This window comes from Ascaphus truei, chromosome 13, assembly GCF_040206685.1.
Source record: "Ascaphus truei isolate aAscTru1 chromosome 13, aAscTru1.hap1, whole genome shotgun sequence".
NCBI lineage: Eukaryota > Metazoa > Chordata > Amphibia > Anura > Ascaphidae > Ascaphus > Ascaphus truei.
Genome location: NC_134495.1, coordinates 11,591,115 through 11,610,190, shown reverse-complemented (window position 1 = coordinate 11,610,190; position 19,076 = coordinate 11,591,115). Strand labels below are relative to the sequence as shown.

The 19,076-nt window shown below is 45.5% G+C and overlaps 1 protein-coding gene across 1 annotated transcript; it reads left to right on the top strand.

The window, feature by feature from the left end:
- The first annotated feature begins 6,393 nt into the window (after positions 1-6,393).
- LOC142464503 (carbonic anhydrase 15-like) lies at positions 6,394-18,263 on the top strand. The gene is made up of 8 exons (XM_075567884.1): positions 6,394-6,584; positions 8,708-8,743; positions 9,783-9,953; positions 11,536-11,696; positions 12,267-12,359; positions 12,471-12,537; positions 13,943-14,109; positions 18,002-18,263. Exons 1-8 carry the CDS (start codon positions 6,518-6,520, stop codon positions 18,209-18,211), a joined length of 972 nt encoding a protein of 323 aa, XP_075423999.1. The 5' UTR covers positions 6,394-6,517; the 3' UTR covers positions 18,212-18,263.
- The last annotated feature ends 813 nt before the right edge of the window (positions 18,264-19,076 follow it).

Genomic DNA, 19,076 nt, shown 5'->3' with positions numbered 1-19,076 from the left:
TGCGAAGATAATTCAGAAGTTTCAGACTGTTCAAAGAAATTCAGAGAGATGTTTGCCGAGTATAGAAATAGGGAAACAAATGAATGGGTTCAAAAGCAAAAAGGTCTGCAACATCAGACGGCTGAAGGAATTAAAATGGCTGTGGTATGGTCATATCGCATGGAAAAATGATTGTCGTTGGATAAAGATGGTACTCGACTGGCTTCCATGGGATGTCAAAAGCCAAAACTATGACCTAAAGTAAGATGGGAGGATGAAATCAGAAAATGTATTGGTGCGACATAGAAAATAGAGGATCACAATTGCCGTACCTGAAATATCATTGGGCGGGACGGAGGTGTAAACCATAAGTGAATCGATTATGTTTTTTTTTTAATTGATATTTTTTAATATATAGATATACAGTGGTTTGCAGAAGTTTTCACCCCTTGCAAATTTTGCACATTATGGTGACACCAGAGCGTACTCAACAACACTTTTAAATTGGACTTTGGAGTAGTGTTTGTAGATTCCTCATTTAAAGTGATAGTTTGAAAATGCATATAGAAGCAACATTGAGAGAGAAGTGAGTTTAAAAAACTGTTCATACATTATTTGTGGTTTAACGTGTGACATTGGTATGGGGTGAATACTTCTGCAAGCATGTGCGTGTGTATACAACATACTTTTTCTCTCGTTGCTTTCTATTTTTGGACTGTAATCTGGTAAAACCGTTTCTCTGCTATCTTATGTCTGACAACAAAGACCAGGCACAGATAATCTCCCAATGTTTGAATGAGCGTGCTGACGTATGAGCATGTCCATCTTGGGGACCATGGACAGCACCTGCACTCTCACCAGCCTCCAGCAGAGTGCGCCAGAGGAAGAGAAAGATCCAGTTCTGCAGCAGAACAATTACACACCTCACCTGTCCAGCCTGCAACTTTATACACTGAGCAGGCATTCTATGCAGATGCAATGAGTCATCAGCACCTGTAAATGTCAGTGTAAGTCAAAATCCCACGCTGTGAGCACATTCACATGTCTCAGACAGGTCGGCAACCCTGCTTTTCTCCATTATCTCCCAGCATACAGTGCTTCCACTGCCGCCAGGGATTCTGGGTAATGACATGCAAATGAGTACAGTGTGTCACTCTTTACGACTTGTCCATTTTAACACGGATCCCAGTAAGCTTATGCATGCCGCATTACACATCTTTTTCCGCACAGCCTGGGTTTAAGACGTGCTTAGCCAGTAAAACAATCAGACAGCTGTGTAAATTACATACGCAATTATTACTGTAACTGCGCCATCAAGCAAATTGTAGGAGTTCTAATTATCCTTTTTTTTTTTTTGCAAAGGAACAAATGAGTCTCAATCTCTCGGCAGAAAGTCTATATTGAGATGTATCGCCTTTTTAAGTACGTGCTTAAGGACACTGCTTTGCCCAGGATAATGAAGTCAATAGCACAGGCTAGAATTAAACCAACCAGCTTGTGTGTTCAAGACCAACACCCTATACACCAACACACTATACGTTCTCCAGTGCTAAAGGGGTTACATTCTGCATGATGGCAGAGCTAAGTAACACTGACTGCAGGATGTGTGTATATATACAATGGATATGTAGTGTGTAAAATACTGTTATATACAGTGTGATTTAATCTAAATATGCTAATTTCAATATGCCCATGATATGCAGAACCGAGCTCTGTAACGCGCCCAGTCCATGCTGATATAGATAATAAGGGCTGATGCAGTGGCTCAGTGAGTAAAGCAAAAGTAGGTTTGTAGGCGGGCACTGCAAATCAGGATCTCAACCAAGTAGTATAGATAAAATCAGCTTTATTTCGACATATTGCTGGACATCACAGAGACTCCTGTTTCTCTGACGCGTTTCGTTCCTAGTAGGAACTTTATCAAAGAGTAAATGGTGTCTCTGCAGACAAATCTTAAATAGGCAGGTCTCTCTCTGCTATTGGCCAATGTTAAGTAGACACATGTGAATATACTTAATCAATGACTGTTTGGAAAATTGAAGCCTCCTGCGTAGAGAGATCATGCCTATTATAAAAGTGTATTATACATACACATATAAACAATGAATAACATAAACAAAATACAAATAATATACTTAAAAAAATTAAAAACAACTTGATGTGAAGTACAGCAATATAGATATATGAAAGAATATATATTATAATCCATAGTACAAAATGTTTTTAACTTTTTTTGGTGAGAGAGTATGGATAATTCATATCAGATTGAATGTCATAACATTTATATATATCGCATATAAAAGCATAAATGTAAATATAACAACACCAAATATATCAGATGGATAGTAACTAGATTTAAAGTTTTATGGACTAATAAATCCCTAGAGTAATGTATATATATGTCATACTTGAAAAGCATAAACAATGATCCAATATATATTGCAAATGATCATACAATACAGTATATATTACTTTGAACTAGACAATAAAGTGATTCACATACAGAGAAAATACCTATTGACAGATTTGTCGATTTGTCAACATAGCAGAGATATTGCTCTGAGTCTATAGTATACACCAACTCCTATATAGAAAGCATGTCTGTGGGCATATATAGTTCCTACTAGGAACGAAACGCGTCAGAGAAACAGGAGTCTCTGTGATGTCCAGCAATATGTCGAAATAAAGCTGATTTTATCTATACTACTTGGTTGAGATCCTGATTTGCAGTGCCCGCCTACAAACCTACTTTTGCTGCCGTCTCTATACTTGGTTTGAGCACGCCAATGATCCCCTGCTTTGTCTTCTGGCTACGAGGCTGTTTCCCCCTGCGGTGGTGAGGATTCGCCACGGTTCGTGACGTGTCCAGGAGGTCCCGGAGCAAGCAAGCCGGCGCCAGCGGTGACGTCATTCCGGAGCGCAGCCGCTGTGGAGCACAGACCGGGACGCCAACGAGGGAGCTACACAGACGCCAGGCGGGTAAGGGCAGCAGGTTTAGGTCACATTATCAATACATGACGGTAGTCCTACAGGGCTATATGTCTTGTATGTGGTTTCCTTCCTGCAAAACGGGCCCCCCTCCGTGGCTGTATCAGTCTGTTTATATGCTTCCTCAGCGTTTTTAAAGCAACATGATATCTTATCAACAGGGGATCTTTGTTTTCTTCTTGGCCATACACCTTTGAGGTTGCTAAAAGTTCTACACCCAGCATTACAACCCGATTGAGCACCGGACTCCACGGGGGTCACTCCCCATACTAACTATAGGCTCAGTGAGTAAAGACACTGACTGGCACTGAGTTTGAAGCAGGGGAACCTGGTTCAATTCCCGGTGTCTGCTTCTTGTGACCTTGGGCAAGTCACTTTATCTCCCTGTGCCTCAGGCACCAAAAACATAGATTGTAAGCTCCACGGGGCAGGGACCTGTGCCTGCAAAATGTCTCTGTAAAGCACGACGTAAAACTAACAGTGCTATACAGGAACAAACAATTATTATTAAAATAATAGTTTATTGTTATAACTGAGTAAATCATGGGTTCTCAACTCCAGTCCTCAAGACACCCCCCTCCCCCCAAACAGGTCAGGTTTTGTGGATATCCCATCTTCAGCACAGGTGGCTCAGTCTTTGACTGAGCCACTGATCGCGCCACCTGTGCTGAAGCTGGGATATCCTGAAAACCTGACCTGTGTGGGGGGGGCTTGTGGACTGGAGTTGGTTGAGGTTGGATTCAAGCAGAAAGTGGTTAATAAAATGTGGCACTTCATGCATGAATAAAAGAACCCCCCCACCCCCACCCCCACCCCCACCTGCGTGTTTCTTTTGCAGAAGAAGGATTAAAGCTGTGAGGAACTTTTAAGGCCCTGTATTGAAACCCTATTATCCCGGTATATAGTTACATGCGTCTGTAATTATAGGTCTCACTCTGTGGTTAACCCTTCAGTGCTGCAATAAACTGACACTGCGGGTCTTGCGCTGGGGACACTGTGATTCGAACGATGTCTTTGTGTTACGGTGGCTGCGTGAGAATCCACATAGCAGAATATAGGCATTGAGTTATTCGTGCAGTTAAACGGTCTGAACCCGATTTGCCACCCAATGTCCTCCATTCTCTTTGCCACATTGTGTCTCCCAGTGTCTGCCAGCCCGAGCCCCCTTGTAAGAACCTTGGGAAACATGACCTTAAAGTAATATGGGAAACTCTGCCTGTGTTTGTCTCTCTCCCTGTCTCATAAAACTCCTTTTTTGTATTGTATTGTATGTCTTTATTTATATAGCGCCATAAATGTACATAGCGCTTCACAGTAGTAATACATATCATATAAATAACAAATAATTTAAATAACAGATCATGGGAATAAGCGCTTCAGACTTAAAAGTAACATTTCGGAAGAGAGCCCCTGCCCCGAGGAGCTTACAGTCTAATTGGTAGGTAGGTAGAACGTACAGAGACAGTAGGAGGGAGTTCTGGTAAGTGCGTCTGCAGGGGGCCAAGCTTTATGTATCATGTGTTCAGAATATCCACAGTGCTATTCATATGCCTCTTTAAGCAAATGGGTCTTAAAATGGGTCTTAAAGGTGGATAGAGAGGGTGCTAGTCGGGTACTGAGGGGAAGGGCATTCCAGAGGTGTGGGGCAGTCAGTGAAAAAGGTTTAAGGCGGGAGAGGGCTTTAGATACAAAGGGGGTAGAAAGAAGACATCCTTGAGAAGAACGCAAGAGTCGGGATGGTGCATAACGAGAAATTAGGGCTGAGATGTAAGGAGGGGCAGAAGAGTGTAAAACTGTAAAAGTGAGGAGGAGAATTGAGTGTGAGATGCGGGATTTGATAGGAAGCCAGGAGAGGGATTTCAGGAGGGGAGACATTTCTGTTGTTTTTTATCTCAAGCATTTTGTGTTTGCCCTCTCCACTGTAACTCTGCTCCATGTACCCACCACTCTTTCAGTGGACTTCTTCATGTATCCCCATGCCATGTCCCCTCCAGCTTCAGTGTGTCAGTCCTTGTTCTGGCAGATAAGAGAGAGAAATGGCAGAGCACAACCGGACTCATCCGAACAAGAAATTAGGACTCCCCGTGGTCCCCTCAGTGAGCGCGGCCCGAGGCGGGGGGACGGGGGGGAAGAAACAGAAAAAGAAATAGAGAAAGAGGAGAAGGCGTGGGGGGAGGGGGGAGAGAGAAAAAGAGGGAAGAAGAAAGGAAAAAGAGAGAAAAGAAGGGAAGGTGGGGGGGGGGGGGGGGTAGAGAGAGAGAAGAAACAGAAAAGGAAAAGAAAAATGGCAAAAAGAGAAGGATAGAATAGAAAAATTAGGGAAATAAGGAGGTGCATATGCACCAGCACAAGAAACTCATCACTAGACCAAATGGGGAAGGATCACTTACAATATTTGTTAAGTAAATTAAAAATTATTTTCAAATCAACTTTATTATGAAAATACATCATGACAAACACACTTACGCAACAGTAATTCCTTTCTGTGATACCTGCAGAAAATCATAATATCAAAGGAGGGATAGTCTGTATATAAAAACATAATTTTAAGTATGTATACTATAATGCCTAGAACCAAATACCTAGAAGAAGCTAGTTCGCAACACAATCACGTTAACATAAAGAATAATAAAAGAGATCAATATAAGATTTTAATAAATAAATGATCACAAGTATATCCAATTGCGTGAATGTGAGGAAAAACACACAAGTACCAATGTGACATGGCTGAAATAAAGATGGTAAATAATACATATATATATATATATATATATATATATATATACACACATGTATAGTATCTTTTATTATGTGTGTTATTGATCTACTCAGTTATGTCAATAAACTGAGTAATGCAAACCATAAGTCCAAAGGCACTTTTATAAGGATATACCATAAAGTAAATATTGATGCCTTATTTTTTATCTTTCAGAATGTTTATAATGTTTATAATCATTTATTATAATGTATCTCTATCTCTGTTAACTATATTTTATCTTTCTTGTTCTGGCATGCCCTCTGTGTGCTTTTCATTGACCTTGTAGCCTCTCTCTCTGTGAAGGGCGCCTGTCACTTTGAGCCTGGTGACTCTTTCTAAGAAACCGCAGCACCATGAAACCTCTGCAGTTATTTTTTTTTGTTAGAAGGGAGGAATCCGTGCTGGCCTTGCAAGTGGTCCCATGGACCGGTGCCTTCTGCAAACGGCTTCCCTGGGCTGGACAGACTGGTCCAGGCTGCCTGTGACTGGACTCTCCGAGCAGCCTCTGCCAGCTGCATCCCTCTCCCTGCAGCCTCCAGCAGGGAAGGAGTTAAAGACCTCAGCCCAGCACCAAGGGGGAGGCCCCCAGCTGATTCCTTCACCTTCCTCCCAAGGTGGGAAAGGGTTAACCGAATATTCAGCCCTGATCTCAATAAATATTTAACAGCGGGCTGGGGAGGGTCTGTGTCCAGTCTGCGTGTGCAGTGAGCGGTGAGGGACAGCTGCTGGACACCGGTGACACCGTGTGAGAGGTGCTGAGGGCTGAGTGACACGTCACCGTACAGGGACAGCATGTGGGTGCCTCAGCTTTGTGGGACTTTCCTCGCGTTGCCTCTAATTGTAGCGGTCGCCGGAGGAGGTGAGACCCAGCGTTATGTCTTCAACTTTCTCCGAGTGTCCTCTGTATACTGGTGAGCCTGCCGGTCCCCGGACAAACAAGTAAATGCCCGCGGTCCAAGTGCCTTAGGAAAAATTAGTGGTCCTGTACCTTATTTCAACCTTCGGGGGGGGGAAGCTCTTCCCACCTTTAATTTAATTTATTTATAAAATGTTTTACCTGGAAGTAATACAGTGAGAGTTACCGCTCGTTTTCACGTATGTCCTGGGCACAGAGTTAAGACAAATAATACATGGTTACAAATACAGTTACATAAATGAGCAGGGTATACATTATATACAAGACATTGCATGCACAGTTAAATATAATATATATTATGGGAGTATAAAACAGTTACAGATAATATATATTATGGGCATATGAAACAGTTACAGACCAGATTCAAATGTGAGACAGCCTTAGTTTTGAAAGAACTTAAACTGGTGGTGGATGTGAGAGTCTCCGGTAGGTTGTTACAGTTTTGGGGTGCACAGTGAGAGAAGGAGGAGCGGCCGGATACTTTGTTGAGCCTTGGGACCATGAACAGTCTTTTGGAGTCAGATCTCAGGTGATAAGTGTGGGAATAACGATCCGATAATTATGACACAGAAACAGAATGGGAGACGGCCTTTAAACTGTAATGTCTTTTCTTTTAAAAAGGAGGCAGAATTGTGGGTGGTAAATAAAAAGTCTGCGATACTCCGCTCCCGCTGGGACCACCATACCGGGATCGCTTGTAAATGTCTATATCTCTGTCTTTTTTGGGGGCTCTGAACGTCTTGATTTGACCCCTAAATTCATCCAATTGATATTCGTTCCTATCACCCTGTCTACGTAGAAATGTTCAGTCTTTATTTTCATCCAATGTCTTCGTGCTGCGAAACCTTTCCTCTCACGGACACTTTATTGCAATTCACGTCACACTGTGCAGCGTATACACAGAGACCTGTTTCTCCTGCTGAAGTGTAACTTTGTAGCTGCTGGTGGTACCTTTTTAATGAACCAGCAAGATAATGCTCCATAGACATGTGTACTGAGCTTTTCCATCATTCCAGGTTTCACACGAAGAGGAGACCTGTGAGGTTTTTAATTTATAAAAACAGAAAAAGTGCGTAAAAAGGGGAGAACACAATATCAGTTTAAAATAAATGTATCTAAAAAATAGCAAAGTAAAACACTTACATATAGAAAAAAGGTCAAATGACTCCTTCAATCTCTCACACCCAAGTAGGGCATAACCAAATGGGTCAGGTCCTAGACAGAACCAGGTCCCGCAATCCCAAACACAGTCCTATGATGGAAAAGGAAACAGTCCAACCGCCAAGTGGTTTGTAGATCAGTCGGAGTTGGCGTCCTCGTGGAGTGGGAGATGGGCAAGTCGGCGTCGAACGTCCATCATCACGTCGTAGTAACGTATGACCGAACCTCTACGCGTTTCACGTCGGATGACGCTTCATCAAGGGGGTTTCCGACCTGTGAGGTTTGGAAAGCCCTGTGCGCGCACACAGCTCTCTACGGTCCCTATTTTATTGAATATGCTGTTTAGATCTTATTAGGGAAGAATGCAGCTATGTTTAAGTGACGAGGAGACAGCAACTTCCTAAATCCACCGTGAGCAGAATCAAAAACGGCCACAAATTCACGATGGCAGAGAGGCAGAGAGGCAGAGAGGCAGAGAGGCAGAGAGGCAGAGAGGGAGAGAGGCAGAGAGGCAGAGAGGCAGAGAGGCAGAGAGGCAGAGAGGCAGAGAGGCAGAGAGGCAGAGAGGCAGAGAGGCAGAGAGGCAGAGAGGCAGAGAGGGAGAGAGGGAGAGAGGGAGAGAGGCAGAGAGGGAGAGAGGGAGAGAGGCAGAGAGGCACATGGGTGATGTCAGTAGTGTTCATGAAATATGCAACGTGTAACGTGGGTCTATATGGGACATATTGGTAATCGTAGGGTTCCGCTAAAAGGGCTATTACTTGTTGGCAACCATACTCCTGATGTTCATTCTTGTCAATGGAGCTACAATGGACTGGGACAGTGTTATGACAGATCACTTGTCAGTGGGTGTAAGTTTTATTGGGGCAATAAGGTACCTGGCGATATCACTGTGTATCTGTCCACAGGTCAATGGTGCTACTTCTCCCGGAGCCCTAAGTGCGGTGAGTATAGAGATACTCAGCATTATCATACAGCGCGTCGTGCTTATTTTCAGGAACGGCTGCATTTTACCCAGATGTAAACTTTATCACGACTTCAGCCGCAGGCAAATCCTGATTAATTAGGAATAAAGGTTAAACATTGCCCTTATTTTACTGATCATTAATATTCATAAAGGTCAGATGACACGGGGGGGGGGGGGTTAATTTTAAAATGTAGGACACCCGTTGTTATATAACGATCTGAAGGTGGCCATACTCAAAGGTAATCTCAGAACACCGAAAATGAGACGGTTGCATGAATACAAATTTATTAAACTATTTGCGACACTCACCGGTGGCCTAAACCGAGACCGCAGCTTCATGAGCCACTACCCTGACACAGAACTCTCTTCCCACAAGAGCTGAGGCCCTTGTCTCTAAATACTGCACCGTATGAATGCACACACCTGTCTCTTATACATACAAATTACAATGTACAGTAATTCTATCCCTTTATACCAATAGGGACCACATAGTAGCCACACACATGCACAGAAATGCAACACCCTCTTACATTTCAACACCTACCCACACCATTGTTATACACTCCCCCTCTACACACACCTTTTGTAAAGCGCTATATACACTGTGGGCGCTTTATAAATTAAGATTTACACACATACATGCACACTCTAACATCACAAACATTCAGGGACTATTTAACACCTTAAGTCATAAATCGCATACTGCACAGGGGGGAGGGATAGGCTTCACTCACCGATAACATTCCTAGCTGCCCTGTTTGAAAGTACATTTTTTGGCTTTATCCATTGTAACACCGCCGGAAGAAGAGATCAGTGTATCTCGAAAGCTCTCACAAATAAAAGCATTTCGTTAGCCACAGAACGGTATTGACTATTTGTTTTTGATTATTAAGCTCGGCTAACACGGTACCGATACCTCTGCACACATATATACTGTATATCTTTAATATAGAGAGATTAAGACCAACTGTCAGTGAAAAGGTTCTGAGCAGGTTTCTGGGTCTGTGTGGGGTCAGGTCCAGATCACTGGAAGGACATTAACCATAACTGTGGGGGTGACAACCAGTCCCCCATCAACATCGCGAGGTCCGGAGTGAGCAGGGATAGTCAGCTGGGGGACATCGTGTTCCAGGGCTATGACCTGTCTCCCACCGGCCGCTGGAAGCTCATGAACGATGGGCACACAGGTGAGGAGTCTCGTGGGAGTTACTGACTGTCTCACCCCCAGGACAGACCTGTGCTCTCTGTAGCACTCTGTTTGTGTCCCTCTCTCTGGTTCCCTATGGATACTAAAGAGGAGTAACACAGTTACAAACACACGTTAACAGCCTATTACGCCTGAGTCTCACTATGTTAAATACGAGTGCTCTCTCTCCCTCCCCTCTTCCAACCCGGCTCTACCCCTCCCCTCTACCTCTCCCAACCCAGCATTACCCCTCCCCTTTCCACATTTCTTCTTTTTTTACTTCTCTCTTAATACATAGTAGTTAGCATGATAGCTACATAGTTATATAGTTACATAGTAGTCACATAGTTACACAGTCAGATACAGTAGTAGATGAGGTTGAAAATAGACATATGTCCATCAAGTTCAACCTATGCTAAATTTAGATGTATGTATGTATGCATGTCTTTATTTATATAGCGCCATTAATGTACACAGCACTTCACAGCAGTAATACACGTGACAATCATATAAATAACAAATAACAGATCATGGGAATGAACTTAAAAATTAACATTTAGGAAGAGGAGTCCCTGCTCCGAAGAGCTTACAATCACATTGGTAGGTAGGAAGGACATACAGAGACCATAGGAGGTGGGTCTGAATGGTGGTTACAGAGGGTGATAGTCGGGTGTTGAGGGGAAGGGCATTCCAGAGGTGCGGGGCAGTCAGTGAGAGAGGTTTAAGGCGGGATAGTGCTTTAGATACAAAGGGGGTAGAGAGAAGACATCTTTGAGAAGAATGCAAGCGTCGGGATGGTGCATAGTGAGAAATTAGGACTGAGATGTAAGGAGGAGCAGAGGAGTGTATAGCTTTAAAAGTGAGGAGGAGAATTGAGTCGGTGATACGGGATTTGATCGGAAGCCAGGAGAGGGATTTGAGCAGGGGAGACACTGAGACAGATTTAGGAAAGAGTAGAGTGATTCTGGCAGCAGCGTTTAGGATAGATTGTAGGGGAGACAGGGGAGAGGCAGGAAGGCCGGACAGCAGGAGGTTACAGTAATCGAGACGGGAGAGAATGAGGGCCTGAGTCAGAGTGTTAGCAGTCGAGCAACAGAAGAAAGGGCGAATCTTTGTAATATTGCGGAGGAAAAAAGCAACAGGTTTTAGATACGATGACAGATACTTTATCCTATATCCGTACTTACAGTATAGTGATCCAGAGGAAGGCAAACAAAACCCCCAGTGACACATTATCCAATGATATCTCCTAAGGGGAAAAATAAATTCCTTCCTGACTCCAAGAATTGTCAATCAGATTACTCCCTGGATCAACATCCTTCCCATGTTTACTTATTTGGTATAGCCCTGCATACCTTTTCCTTATAAAAAGATGCCCAACCTTATTTTGAACATATCTCCTGTATCTGCCATCACAGTCTCCATGGGTAATGAATTCCACATTGTAACTGCCCTTACTGTAAAGAACCCTTTCCTTAACATTCCCCTCTCCCCCTCTCTCTCCCCCTCACCCTCCCCCTCTCTCTCCCTCTCTGCCTCTCTAGTGTTACACTGCCCCTCACATCTGCCCCCTCTCTCTGCAGTCTTAGTGAGCCTGGAAGAAGAGGTGACCTTGGGGCAGATTAATATCAGCGGCGCCGGCCTCCCCAGCACATACCGGGTCCTGCAGTTCCACTTCCACTGGGGGAGCCTCAAGAGTAATGGGTCAGAGCATACGCTGGATGGAAAGCAATACCCCATGGAGGTACCACTCTGCCTGTCACCCTGTACGTGTACCCCACTGTGCCACGAGGCTGGATGTCTGAGCAGGGGACACACAGTATTTACACTGAGCCATGCGATGCCCAAAGTAGCTGTGTTTTGCAACTGAAAGACGCTGCGTTCTGGTCTCTATAAATGATGCTGGAAGGTTATTCGGTTGAGGAGTTGTTTGCAGGGTCAGACGGTTCAGGGGGCAAATGAGATCGAAAGAGTCCCCTTCCCAGTATTTACCCTCTCCTGGGGGTCTTTCCAGCTTCTTGCCTTGTGTGATCCTATATCCCGGGGGTCTCAAACTCAACCCTCAAGGGCCACCAACAGGCCAGGTTTGATGGATATCCCTGCTTCAGCACAGGTGGCGCAATTAGTGGCTCAGTCAAAGACTGAGCCCCCTGTGCTGAAGCAGGGATATCCATAAAACCTTGCCTGTTGGTGTCCCTTCAGGACTGAGTTTGAGACCCCTGCTATAGCCCTTTATTTGCCAGAGGGGGCTGCTAACACCTTGCAAATCAGGGGTAATGCAGGGGATTCTGGATAACTGTTTCTCTGCCCACAGCTGCATATTGTTCACATGAATGCCAAATACCGGAGTATCGTCGAAGCCAAGAAGGACCCCCAGGGTCTGGCAGTCCTCGGCTTCTTCTTCACGGTAAGGGGCATGCGAGGGTCCTGGAGGTCCCCCGTGTGTGTGTGGAGGTGGGAGGGGGTTGCGGTTGCGGTTGCTCTCTATAGTCTCTGTGTGACTTTTCCCTCCCCTCAGGTGGGGGAGGCCGATAATCCCAATTATAACGCCCTGGTGGCTGGTATAAAGAACGTGTCTTTGGAAGGTGAGTACACAGGGTAATAATCCCTTCAGTTCCCCGACTTTCTCCCCCTCTCTCACTTCTCTTCCCCTAAGTCTCTACTCCATCTCTCACTTTCTCTTCCTTCCCCCGGCCCTCTCACCCCCCCTTATCTCTCTCACTCCCCCATTATCTCTCTCTCTATCTCTCTCACTCCCTCCCTCCCCCTGTATCTCTTTCCCCCCCCCTGTATCTCTCTCCCTCTGGCCCCTGTATCTCTCTCCCCCTGTATCTCTCTCCCTCCCCCATCCTGTATCTCTCTCCCTCTCCCCTCCTGTATCTCTCTCCCTCCCGCCCCTGTATCTCTCCCCCATCCTGTATCTCTCTCCCTCCCCTGTATCTCTCTCCCTCCCCCCTGTATCTCTCTCTTTCCCTACCTGTATTTCTCTCCTTCTCCCGCATATCTCTCCTACTCCCCTCCTGTATCTCTCTCCCTCCCCTTGAATCTCTCCCACTGCCCCCTCTCATATCTCTCCCACTCCCCCCTCTCATATCTCTCCCAACCCCACCGTATCTCTCCCACTCCCCACCGTATCTCTCCCACTCCCCTCCTGTATCGCTCTCCGTCCCCCCTCTATCTCTCCCACTCCCCCTCTTGTATCTCTCCCACTCCCTCCTCTCGTATCTCTCCCACATCCCACCGTGTCTCTCCCACTCTCCCTTGTATCTCTCCCACTCCCGCCTCTCATATCTCTCCCACTCCCCACCGTATCTCTCCCACTCCCCTCTGTATCTCTCCTATCCCCCACTGTTTCTCTCCCCCCCATGTATCTCTCTCACTCCAGACTACAGAGAAGCCCAATACTACATCCAACATGACAGAAATACACAGTAAAATACTTATATATTCTCTTGAAAAGGGGTCATTTAGTTTAACCCTTTGGCCAGAGGTATATTAGTATTTTATCTGGTAGTGTTAGGACTTGCGAACGGGTGTCTGCTTTGTTGTGGCTCGCAAGCTTACAACTCTTTGGCCAAAGGGTTAAACTAAATGACCCTTTTCAAGAGAATATATAAGTATTTTACTGTGTATTTCTGTCATGTTGGATGTAGCATTGAGCTTCTGTCATCTGTTGTATACATATGCCACGCTCAATAGCACTCCATTTTGACACTTATATACATACCTATATTTTGTGGGGGCTCAGGGGTTCCCAAAGAGAGCTTGCTGGGGTTTTGTGTTTTGTTAATCTCTCTCACTCCCCCCCGCATCTCTCCTATCCCCCACTGTTCCCCCCCCCATGTATCTCTCTCACTCCCCCCCGCATCTCTCCTATCCCCCACTGTTCCCCCCCCCATGTATCTCTCTCCCTCCCCCCTGCATCTCTCCTATCCTCCACTGTCCCCCACCCCCCATGTATCTCTCTCACTCCCCCACTTTCCATTTCAGGTCAGTTTATAGATTTGGCCCCCACCTTCCCCCTGGAGACCCTCCTCCCGCCCCGTGAGAAGCTCTCCGGGTATTATCGGTACCAGGGCTCTCTCACCACCCCGGACTGCTCTGAGGCCGTAATCTGGACCCTGTTTGAGCAGCCGGTCACCATTAGCCAAGCCCAAGTAAGGAGAAGTCGTCAGTTGGGTCTTTTCTAACCCTCGCAGTGCCAGCACATGGCAAAGCACCCAATGGGTCACTGTAGCAATGGCTACTTTGTATCTCCCACTGATATGATGTCATTGGTCTCCTCTCCGATAACATGGTCCCCACTCAGGTATATAGTCGCCAGGTCGCGTCTCCAATAACACTGGACACAATGGGGAAAGGTGTGAAGCGCTCAGGACACACAAACACACACACCTCTCTCTGCTCCATGCTGTTTCCCCCTCTCCTTGGCCCCACCCCCAGGCTCCTGACACCTCCTCCTGATTGGTTGCATTACCCAGCAGCAGCCAATTAGGATGGAGGAAGCTGCCCAGCCCCCTAGTAACAGCGCTGCTCTCTCCCTCCTCTGGGAAATACCGTGGCCCCCCAAGCCGGTCAGGTCACTATGTCCAGAGAGGAAATAACGGTATACACATACACGCCCAGAGAGGTAATACCGGTATACACATATACACCCAGAGAGGTAATACCGGTATACACATACACGCCCAGAGAGGTAATACCGGTATACACATACTCTCCCAGAGAGGTAATACCGGTATACACAGACGCCCAGAGAGGTAATAGCGGTATACACATACACACCCAGAGAGGTAATACCGGTATACATATACAGGCCCAGAGAGGTAATACCGGTATACACATACAAGCCCAGAGAGGTAATACCGGTATACACATACTCTCCCAGAGAGGTAACACCGGTATACACATACACTCCCAGAGAGGTAATACCGGTATACACATATACACCGAGGGAGGTAATACCGGTATACACATACACGCCAAGAGAGGTAATACCGGTATACACATACACGCCCAGAGAGGTAATACCGGTATACACATACACGCCCAGAGAGGTAATACCGGTATACACATACACGCCCAGAGAGGTAATACCGGTATACACATACACGCCCAGAGAGGTAATACCGGTATACACATACACGCCCAGAGAGGTAATACCGGTATACACAGACACGCCCAGAGAGGTAATACCGGTATACACATACACGCCCAGAGAGGTAATACCGGTATACACATACTCTCCCAGAGAGGTAATACCGGTATACACATACACTCCCAGAGAGGTAATACCGGTATACACATACTCTCCCAGAGAGGTAATACCGGTATACACATACACTCCCAGAGAGGTAATACCGGTATACACATATACACCGAGGGAGGTAATACCGGTATACACATACACGCCAAGAGAGGTAATACCGGACACATACACGTCCAGAGAGGTAATACCGGTATACACATACACGCCCAGAGAGGTAATACCAGTATACACATACACGCCCAGAGAGGTAATACCGGACACATACACGCCCAGAGAGGTAATACCGGTATACACATACACGCCCAGAGAGGTAATATCGGTATACACATACATGTACAGAGTTAATACCGGTATACACATACATGTACTTAGGTAATACCGGTATACACATACACGCCAAGAGAGGTAATACCGGTATACACATACACGCCCAGAGAGGTAATACCGGTATACACATACACGCCCAGAGAGGTAATACCGGTATACACATACACGCCCAGAGAGGTAATACCGGTATACACATATACACCCAGAGAGGTAATACAGGCAGTCCTCGGTTATCCGACACAATGCGTTACTCAAAATGGCGTTGTAAAGCGAAACGTTGTAAAGCGAAACACGTTTTCCCATAGGAACACTGTTTAAATGAAAGGTTCCATTCCTTAAGGCATTTTTAACACTAAAATACACCAAATATTTTATGCAGGCAATAAGATATGCAGCACCCACATAAATTATATAGTGTATATACTGTATTATATATATAATATAACATAATAAATAATATATTATATAGTATAATATAATATTATATAGTATAAAATTATATATATATACGCTCTTACGAAGCTTTGCAACGTTGTTTATGTGAATGTGTATATATATATATACACACATACACATACACAACGTTGCAAAGCGACGTAAGAGCGTTGGATAAGCCGTTTTGGCGTTGTAAAAATGAATATAGGTATGCATTGCATAGCGTTGGATAAGCCATTCGTTGTAAAGCGAAGCGTTGTAAAACGAGGACTGCCTGTACCGGTATACACATACACGCCCAGAGAGGTAATACCGGTATACACATACACGCCCAGAGAGGTAATACCGTTATACACATACACGCCCAGAGAGGTAATACCGGTATACACATACATGCCCAGAGAGGTAATACCGGTATACACATACACGCCCAGAGAGGTAATACCGGTATACACATACACGCCCAGAGAGGTAATACCGGTATACACATACACGCCCAGAGAGGTAATACCGGTATACACATACACGCCCAGAGAGGTAATACCGGTATACACAGACACTCCCAGAGAGGTAATACCGGTATACACATACACGCCCAGAGAGGTAATACCGGTATACACATACTCTCCCAGAGAGGTAATACCGGTATACACATACACTCCCAGAGAGGTAATACCGGTATACACATACTCTCCCAGAGATGTAATACCGGTATACACATACACTCCCAGAGAGGTAATACCGGTATACACATATACACCGAGGGAGGTAATACCGGTATACACATACACGCCAAGAGAGGTAATACCGGACACATACACGTCCAGAGAGGTAATACCGGTATACACATACACGCCCAGAGAGGTAATACCAGTATACACATACACGCCCAGAGAGGTAATACCGGACACATACACGCCCAGAGAGGTAATACCGGTATACACATACACGCCCAGAGAGGTAATATCGGTATACACATACACGCCCAGAGAGGTAATATCGGTATACACATACATGTACAGAGTTAATACCGGTATACACATACATGTACTTAGGTAATACCGGTATACACATACACGCCCAGAGAGGTAATATCGGTATACACATACATGTACAGAGGTAATACCGGTATACACATACATGTACAGAGGTAATACCAGTATAAACATACATGTACAGAGAGGTAATACCGGTATACACATACATGTACAGAGGTAATACCAGTATACACATACATGTACAGAGGTAATACCGGTATACACATACATGTACAGAGGTAATACCGGTATACACATACGCAAGGCTCGACAAATTATAAAAAAATGTCACTTGCCCGGAAAAAAAGGCACTCGCCTACCCCTCTCCCCTCCCCCTCCTTCAGAAGAAGGCCCCCTGGGAAGCGAAACGTGTGCGCATATGTGTGCATTTTGGACCCAATAAACCACTTTTATGTGATTATTCCTTGTGCTGTGCCGGTATATCGGGTCTCTAGGGATCCTCACAGACTGGAACTACAGTATTTTCTCTTTACCGTGCCCCACACCTGCCTCTGCTGAGGCTTTGTTTTCAGTGTGCGCTGCTATCTTCTCTCTCTCGTCTCTCGTCTCTCTTCTCTCTCTCTCTCTCTCTTCTCTTTTCTCTCTCTCACTCTTCTTTCTCTCTCGTCTCTCTTCTCTCTTCTCTCTCTCTCTTCTCCCTTCTCTCTCTCACTCTTCTTTCTCTCTCGTCTCTATCTCTCTTCTCTCTTCTCTCTCTCTTCTTTCTCTCTCGTCTCTCGTCTCTCTCTCTCTTCTCTCTTCTCTTTCTTCTCTCTCTCTCTTCTCCCTTCTCTCTCTCACTCTTCTTTCTCTCTCGTCTCTCTCTCTCTTCTCTCTTCTCTCTCCCACTCCTCTCTCTCTCTCTCTCTTCTCTCTTCTCTCTCCCACTCCTCTCTCTCACTCTTCTCTCTCTCTCACTCTTGTCTCTCCACATTAAAGTTCACTAGGAGGGGAGATATTCATTATTTTATGTCTTTGCAGCTCGGCGTCCTCACAAACACGGCGCACTTCACAGCTCAGGGGGAGACCCCACTGAAAATGACGGGCAACTTTCGCCCCCCACAGCCGCTGAAAGGTCGCAAGGTGTGGGCCTCCCATGCTGCCAGCACGGGGCGTGCCAACACTCTCTGTGCCCCTGTTCTTACCCTGTGCCTCGTGTTCCTGACCACCCAGCGCCAACTGCACTTCTAAGCACCGTGCCCCTTCAGCTGGGACCCGACTCCAGATTTCCAGGATCAGCGTGTCCGGGGGGGAGGGAGGGGCGGGGAGGGGGGGTACCAATTGTGGCCTTAAGTAAGGGCAAACCGGGGCAACAACCAGTGGCGCCACACTGTAGGGGGCTCCCAAATTGTGTTGGTGCTGTGATATTTACATGACAGGTTATTGAGAAGGGGCGGCTCAGTGAGTAAAGACACTGACTGGCACTGAGTTTGAAGCAGGGGAACCTGGTTCAATTCCCGGTGTCGGCTTCTTGTGACCTTGGGGAAGTCACTTTATCTCCCTGTGCCTCAGGCACCAAAAACATAGATTGTAAGCTCCACGGGGCAGGGACCTGTGCCTGCAAAATGTCTCTGTAAAGCGCTATGTAAAACTAGCAGCGCTATACAAGAACAAACAATAATAATTATTATTATTATTATTATTGGGATTTTAGTGTTTTTTTCTAATTGTGATTATCCGTATTTACTTTACACACTTTATCTCTGGCTGCCGGGTCACATAACCTGAAAGAAAAACTTAATGAAAAGAACCAGGGGGTCACCCTACATTAGATGTAAACCCAGGACTGTCTGAGCCTGTCCCTGATACTCTGGAGCGAGGGGTGTCACTCTGTCCTCACATGTAGAATTGCATGTCCCAGAATGCACAGGCCTGGGATGCTGACTTAGATCTTTAACTCCTGGAGAGAATTGCTATAAAGATGAAGTTTCTCTGGTAGTGAAAAGGTTAAAATCAGCTCGGACCGGCAATTAAACTGTGAGATGAATGAAAGGGAATTGATTTTCTTTGTTTGCCAAACCCGGTGAATTCTGGGACTTCTTTAATAAGCGGTTTC

What these genes read in the sequence shown, in the direction of transcription:
- LOC142464503 (XM_075567884.1), top strand. Translation starts at nt 6,518, where the DNA reads ATGTGGGTGCCTCAGCTTTGTGGGACTTTCCTCGCGTTGCCTCTAATT. An exon ending in TGTAGCGGTCGCCGGAGGAG is followed by an intron (nt 6,585 to 8,707) that starts GTGAGACCCAGC and finishes ATCTGTCCACAG; the next exon opens with GTCAATGGTGCTACTTCTCC. An exon ending in TCACCATTAGCCAAGCCCAA is followed by an intron (nt 14,110 to 18,001) that starts GTAAGGAGAAGT and finishes ATGTCTTTGCAG; the next exon opens with CTCGGCGTCCTCACAAACAC.